This window comes from Propithecus coquereli, unplaced genomic scaffold, assembly GCF_000956105.1.
Source record: "Propithecus coquereli isolate 6110/MARCELLA unplaced genomic scaffold, Pcoq_1.0 Scaffold38, whole genome shotgun sequence".
Taxonomy (NCBI): Eukaryota; Metazoa; Chordata; class Mammalia; order Primates; family Indriidae; genus Propithecus; species Propithecus coquereli.
In genome coordinates this window covers 8,045,209-8,053,213 of record NW_012149507.1, presented here as the reverse complement: position 1 = coordinate 8,053,213, position 8,005 = coordinate 8,045,209, and the positions used below count along the sequence as shown (strand labels likewise).

At 34.9% G+C, this 8,005-nt stretch overlaps 1 protein-coding gene across 1 annotated transcript in view; it reads right to left on the bottom strand.

Moving 5' to 3' along the window:
• MIB1 (mindbomb E3 ubiquitin protein ligase 1) overlaps nt 1–8,005 on the bottom strand; it is a 150,426-nt gene that overhangs the window by 6,512 nt on the left and 135,909 nt on the right. The window contains exons 15-16 of the mRNA XM_012652088.1: nt 6,711–6,903; nt 2,607–2,685 (exon numbers count right to left, since the gene is read on the bottom strand). Of these exons, the coding sequence (XP_012507542.1) occupies nt 2,607–2,685; nt 6,711–6,903 (272 nt within the window). The remainder of the gene's footprint in view (nt 1–2,606; nt 2,686–6,710; nt 6,904–8,005) is intronic.

The window sequence follows — 8,005 nt, the reverse complement described above, 5'->3', positions numbered from 1 at the left end:
AGAAATATCTAGGCACAATCATATTTGTGGATTGTTAATACTACCTTACAAATAAACTTGTTAATTAATTATAAAACAACACACAGTAATTCAACATAGCCTTTCTCATTAACATTTATTACAAAAGTATACTTAATACCTTAGTGCATGCACCAAGTGTCTTTCACTTTTTGGCTCATTTCAAAAAACAGGAAAAATAATGAAAACCCATGGCACGATATCCAGGGATAACTTATGACAAAATGTTAAACTTCAACAAAGCACAAAACCACTGATGTGGACAGTGTGGGGCATATACTCTTAATACTTAGTACACTGTTGGATAGAGAATGGTTATCAAGGCCGACCTCATGCCAAAGCCTAAATAAACATAAATGGGTCTGATGCTTGATTGTGCAAGATGCACTAGGTATGAGCTAATGCTAGTAGAAATCTGGTTCAGAATTTATCTTCAATGTCAGGGCAGATTTCTTCTTAAATTTAAAGGATTAATTTAATTGTCTAAATACATAATACATAATTACAATTATTTAAAATTTTTGTAATTGTTAAATTTAGTTATCATATTATTTCTATAAAATATTTCTTCAGCTCTTCCAAAAGGAATATAATCTCTCTTTCCTCTGACCTAAGAAGGCACTTTAAACTCTTCAAGGTTCCAACATTCTGCTTGACATTACTGTGATGTGTATACTAGACTAACTACTTTCTGTATACTCCTTGGGAAAGGAACATTTTCCATTTCAATTTCATCTTCCCTAGCAAATAAATGTTTAAGAAATGTCTATAAAATGTAGAAAACCATCTACTTCTTAGGATTGTCCTGAAGATAAATGAGGAAATATTCAAAAAGAGATTAAAATATCTGGTACAGAGTTAAAAGTTCAAAAAGAGTTAGACATTGCTCTTGTTACATTTTAAGGCAGAAACCACATAAAAAACTTTGAAAGCTCTTAGGGAAAATATTACATTAAGGCTCTAAAATCTGTATTACCAACTAGCAAGTATAATCATCTTTCAAGTCTCATGTAGGTATCACTTTGGTCAGTGATAGAGGTCAACATACTATCATCTGTGAGCCAAATCTGACCTATAGTCTGTTTTTGTAAATAAGGTTTTATTTGAACATAGTCACGCCCACTCATTTACATATTTTCCATGGTTGGTTTTGTACTACGGTATCAGAGTTGAGTAATTAAAGAGTTAAGTGGTTACTACAGAAACTATGTGGCCTACAAAGCCAAAAATATTTACTATTTGACCTTTTAAGAAAGTCTGTCAACCTCTGGCCTATGAAAACTTAAGGTTACTAAGCCCTTTTTACCTAAGACAGAGAATTCTCCTTCTATGTGCCCTTTTGACAGTTGGTGATAGCCACTTTATCAGTCTTAGGTAAACAGAAACAGTTACTTGGGGCAGAATGCTACAGTAGAAAACCTTGACCCTTTCTTTAGTTGACCAGCTGCCTATCAGAATAAAAAACCACCAAGGCTTAAAGTAGATCTATGCCAATGAGATTAAACGATCATATATCATTTGTATGTTATTCTAGTCAGATAACATATTAAAAGTTAATACCAGGCCAGGCACGATGGCTCATGTCTATAATCCTAGCACTCTGGGAGGCTGAGGCAGGAGGATCACTTGAGGTCAGGAGTTCGAGACCAGCCTGAGCAAGACCGAGACCCCATCTCTATTAAAAATAGAAATAATTAGCCAGGCCTGGTGGCATGCACCTGTAGTCACAGCTACTAAGGAGGCCGAGGCAAGTAATCGCTTGAGCCTAGGAGTTTGAGGTTGCTGTGAGCTATGATGATGCCTCGGCACTCTAGCCCGGGAGACAAAGTGAGATTCTGTCTTAAAAAAAAAAAAAAAAAAGTCAATACTTACTGAGTGAACTATCTAATAACAGGAAACACCATGCTTTACATTGGGCTCATTTAAAAAATGTGTAAGTTGTTAAACTTGTTCAACAAAATGAAAAAAAGCAAAGGGAAGAGAATATTAAACAGTGTATGAACTTGAACAAGGGGAATATAAAAAGCACAGGCCTTCGAGAGAACATGTTTAAGAGAAATTTTAAAACATCTCTTAAATTTTAATAATGTCCTCATAAAGAAAAGATTTCTATAAGCTCTCTTGACATAAAGGCTAATGGAAGGGCAGAATTTATAGCCCCAAATGATTGCTATGGGTTCTTAGTAGCGGGGAAAGTACGCAACAGAGGCAATATTAAGGTGAAGACTAATGAAGATGTGCTAATTTTATATATGAAAAAAGCCTAGACTTAATGTTTCAATATTCATTTTTGGAAATAAATTTCTATTGTGTGTGAAACGAGATCATTTTGGGCTAATATAACTAAAGTCAAAATCCAAGGTGGCAGAACACAGCATATTCAGTCTTCCTTAATGCTCAGCTCATACAGGGAAATAGATGACATTCTAGTACAGAGAAAGAAATGGAAGGTACTAGAGGCCCACCAACTTTTTTGTTTGTAAATTATCCAAAAAGCAAAAATACAAAAACAAAACCTCAAAGATATAACTTTTGTTTTGTTTCCATTTTTATAATAACACTGAGGAAGTTCTGTATAAACTACTTACTTTCACAAGCACACATGTGTCCACAGGGTTGAAAAAGAACAGCTGCTTTCTTGTCAGAGCATACCACACATTCTTCAATCTACATACAGTAAAAGAGGTTACAGCACAGAGTGAACATCTACAAATAAACCTAGTCAGTATAACAGATTTTATATGCAATGTATTTGCTCTATAAGGAAAGAGCACAGAGCACAGAGAAGTTTAATGCTCACTTTCCCCTTGTCCTCTACTCTCCTGGTTACTCATTTTCACATCTTTCCATACCCTAGCATGACAGGCACTATTTCTACGTTAATCTCCCTACATGTCCTAAAGAACAGTATAGAAAAACTCCATTTCCTCTGACGTCAGGGAGACCAGGTTAGACTTCAATTTTTTTCCCCCAAAAACTACTTTTGAGAGGAAATTAAAAAGACATGAATAAATAAAACAGTTAAAAAACTCAAATGACCAAGAGAAGATTGATTTCTAATATTAATAAAAATCTAGCCAGATTGCTAAAGTCCAAGAGGGATTTTTCTGTTTACCCACATTTAAGGAACTCTACCTATTAATAAAAGCACCTTTTTCCAGTACTTGGTCAATTCTCATGCTGCCTGAAGCCCTGAGATTTGAGCTATTCTTTCTCCCTAATCTCTAAAGCCACAAGTCTTCTACAACCTGTGCATAATTTTCCCTCAATTTTACCCCCTCCTCATGTCCACTTAGCCTGAGTTTTGAGCATGTAACTATTAACCTTGGCTCTTGCCCTTGGCTTCACAGCTGTCTTTCACCTGTTCTCCCTGCTTCTAACACACAGTCACATTTAGCTCTCTCATGTCATTTAATATTACTGTCCAAAAATGACAACAACCACTCACCTATAATGTCACCTAAACAACCAAATATTGCACGCTCTCTCTATGGCCTTTCCCAGCTTATACTTCAGTATGTACATAGAATTTGCATAATCGTAACAACAGTGGAAAGCAGTAAAACATGGTTGGTCAAGAACAGTATTTCTGGATTCAAAATCTACCTCCAAAACTAACAAATTATCTAACATTGTTGAGCCACAGTTTTGTTTTTTGTTTGTTTGTTTGTTTGTTTTACTTGAATGTCTAAGAACAATTCTTCACAGGGTGATTAAGAGCAAATCAGATATTATGTATAAAGTTGTGCTGATTTTTTAAATGATTCCCAATGCATTTGTTTGTGCACATGAATTGTTTTCAAAGAAGTTAAAATAATGTAGCAAACTGATCTAACAACCATCTACTTACCCATTCCTCTATTATTAAAAAAAACTTTGTAACCATGACTGTTCTCCTCCTGGATTATCTCCTCAGGTTATACTCCCAGGAGTAGAATTACTAAATCGAGTCACGTTGCGGTAATGGTTTATATACATGTGGTCAGGATAGTCTCCTAGCTTCCAGCAGTGTTTGGAAAGCCCATTTCCTAATTTCCTCGCTAGCATTTTTTTTTAATTTACCTTTACTAATCTGATAGGAATAGTTCATATTAATATGTAATTTTTTATTTCTATTTCTCTAATTGTTAAAGAGACTAAGCTCATTTATTCTCCCACCCTCCAAATACTGTATTTTTTTTTCTTCAATGAAGACATTCATTACTCTTTAACCACTTGGGGTCACTATTTCTTTATAGTCAAAGGCTCTGCAAGCAACCTGGCAAATCTGTCGGGTGGGTGGGTATGTTAATTTTCGTACTTTTCTAAAGGTTTGAAATTTTCATAATTTACAAAACAAATTGCAAGTCGATTAATTCTTGCAATAACTGTATTCAGAAAGTCTGAAAAAGAATGACAGCATATGGTTTCCTCTCTACCTCCCTGTTCCATCAACCCTCCCTTGTAGACATTGTTCTTAATCTTATCTGTGCATCACAACACAGTGAAAAGAACAAGGGTTTAAGAATTTAGAGACCCGTGTTCAAGAACCAGCTGTCAGTGTACTTTCTTTGAGCTTCAGCTTTTATAAGGGCCATTTCATACCTGAGACTCTGCTTTTGACAACCTGGGGTGCTGAACTCTTATTCAGTTTACATCTTTCATAAAGCACCTATAACATCCTATATAGCAAAGTAGCTTTTAAACTAAGTCATAGTTTGCCAACAGATTATAAATTTTAGCAGGTAATTATCATATACATCTTTGTCTTGACTAGAAAACAGGTGCTCAATAAAGGTTTGCTGAAACAGGGCTTAATCTAACAAAAAGTTTCGAGCACAACGGGAGAATACACAGACCAATGTAAAAACGAGAATGGCTTGAATTTTTATTCTCTCATATTCTTTCCCAAACTGTCACTTTATTGTAAGCAGGTACCTAAAGAAAATTATAAATACCAAGTAGACTAATCCACATTAATTTACTAAGCAGGGCTGATACCAATTTTAATACATATGAAATGTCAACACAGAGCCTGGCATACAGTAAGTGCTGTTAGCTCACCCTCCTGACCTTTATAAATTAAGTAACTACACACACAGTAGCACTCCAGTGTCTCCTACCAAAAGTAATTTCCTTGTGCTTTTTCCTATGCCAAAATTTTTACCAAAGATATATTCATCTGGATCATAAAAACCATCCAGGCTTAGAAGGTTGAAAATGTAAGAAGTATTGGCAAGATAAAACCTTTTAAGTCAGTGCCAGCTAATTTATTACGAGAATTAGCACCAGCTCCTTTCTAATTAATGATGGTTAATAAAATGCCAAGAGAAAAATGAAGAGAATAAAAAGGGAATGGAAAAAGAGCATATACTTCATAAGTTTATACTTCAACATATTTCTTGAGTTTAAACTACTCACCTTGAGAAAAACACTTTTACTCAAATCTCACTTTACTTACACACACACACACACACACACAATCAAGTAAGGAAAAACTAAAAAAAAAAAAAAAATCAATTATTGGCCGGGCGCAGTGGCTCACGCCTGTAATCCTAGCCCTCTGGGAGGCCGAGGCAGGCGGATTGTTTGAGCTCAGGAGTTCAAAACCAGCCTGAGCAAGAGCGAGACCTCGTCTCTACTAAAAATAGAAAGAAATTAATCGGACAACTAAAAATATATAGAAAAAATTAACCAGGCATGGTGGTGCATGCCTGTAGTCCCAGCTACTCGGGAGGCTGAGGCAGGAGGATCGCTTGAGCCCAGGAGTTTGAGGTTGCTGTGAGCTAGGCTCACGCCATGGCACTCTAGCCCGGGCAACACAGTGAGACTTTGTCTCAAAAAAAAAAAAAAAAAAAAAATCAATTATTTCAGTAAACCAAAATGAGTAAAATGGTACAGCTATAATAAAGCACTAAGATACATTGGAAAAGAATAAAACCAGAAACCCAGAAAAGAATAATACTTCTCAAACAGCAAAAGGACTCAGGAAGAGATAAAAAGTTCAGACTGGATAAAGAATTTGGTCATTACTAATTACAGGAGGACAAAACTTTATTTGCCTCCAGGTGAGACATGAAGTACATGGCACCGTTTGTACAGTTTTCTTGCCAAAAAATGTTAAGCTGACCCTAACCAAGTCATTATACCAAACTTCCAGTTTATTGGAAACACTGAGAACAGAGAAACAAGTTGAACAACACTATGATAAAACAATCAAACAAATCTAAGATGTGATATTCTACAAAAAAAAAAAAAATAAAATGAACTAGTGTTTTTACAAAAATGAATACAAAACTCAAAAAAAAGTATGATATACAAGTAACTACAATGCAAAGTAGAATTAAATGTACCTATGGTTATAGGGGGCTTTGAAAGCAAAACAATAGATAACTTATTTTTAGCTACTATACTTTAGAAGGAAACACATCAGGGCTAGAAAAAAACATTTCTTAGAGTAATAGTACTATTGAATTCAGATAATAATGAACTTGGCAAATAAATACATTAATAAGACTGTAAACCAGCAATAAATTCAGAAATTCTGAATTGATCTCTTAATAAATGTATAAATTATATATTCCTATATTTAAATCATTGGTTGGAAGAACAAAATTAAACAGACTCATGATGTCATATAATCTTATTTATCATTAATTATAGTCTCAAAAAACTTCATAAAATAATAAAATACTATATTAAAAGCATATTACCTTTGTCCTGGATTGAACTTGTTCTTTACAGATGAGGCATTTCTTGACTCGTGGAGAACATAAAGAACAGGTAGCAATATGTCCACATGGGCCAAAAAGGGTATCTCTTTTCATATCTGAGCACACCATACACTCTTCTAAGGTTTCAGAATCGTTACTAATCATAGAAGGACTTCGAGAACCCACGTGACCACTAATAAAAGAAAATATTTCAAATCAAGTCTACCAAAATATTTCTACTACAAATTAATTAAAATCTTTTAAAATACATCTAGAGTATCATTAGTATACATAAAAATAATTTTAGTTACGTTAAAAAATTAAGCTTTAACATCTGTGTGTGAAACACTGTATACTATATTTTTCTACTTATATACACCTCTGCATCTTTACGTACTTCTAGCCCGATTCAAACTTCAAATTGAAAAAACCATCACCCAGTGGAAAAGAGTGAATCTTTTAACAAAGAAATCAAAAACAGTTATAAAAAAATAATTTAACATAAACAAAATTTAACTCAGAACCTGTTCTATCTGCATAGAATCAGTAGACAAAGAAAGGCATAGGAATAAAACAAAAATCCTAACTAGCAACCATGTTAGGTATCCTAACTAAAGATAGAACTAAAGATAGCATCATCAGAGTCCACAACAGGTAAAGCACTTGGGAAAATATGACACTTTAGCTGCTGTTTTGACATTTCTTTGAGTGTGTCCTTAAGGAACATAAAAAATTCTATTATAGAAAAACAGAATGAATCTATAATTATGTAGCTATAAGCACGGAAATACATACATATGACCAAACTACAGAAAAAAGATACAGTTTCTACCGCAATCTTCAGAAACTCATGAACACACAAACACACACACACAGACGTTCCATCTTATACCCCTGCAGTCCCCCACCCCCAGTCCACAGTCTGTTAGGGACCAGACCACAGAGCTCTGCCCCACTCTCCACCTCCATCAGTGGAAAAATTGGGGGGATACACAGCAAGAGATGAATAGCAACGCTTCATCTGTATTTATAGCCACTCCCCTCCCGCCATTGCTCGCATCACCACCTGAGCTCCTCCTCACCACCCTCCCACCCCACCACCCCACTCTGTGGAAAAACTGTCTTCCATGAAACTGGTCCTTGGTGCCAAAAAGGCTGGGGACTGCTGTTATACTCCATTGTTAAAAGTTATTTGTAGTAATCATAATGCCATGTATCTGTATATTTATAAATGCATTGTCTTTTTCTTTTTTGTATTTTTTTCTGTAATAGAATTTTATCCTCTTTAAGGATAC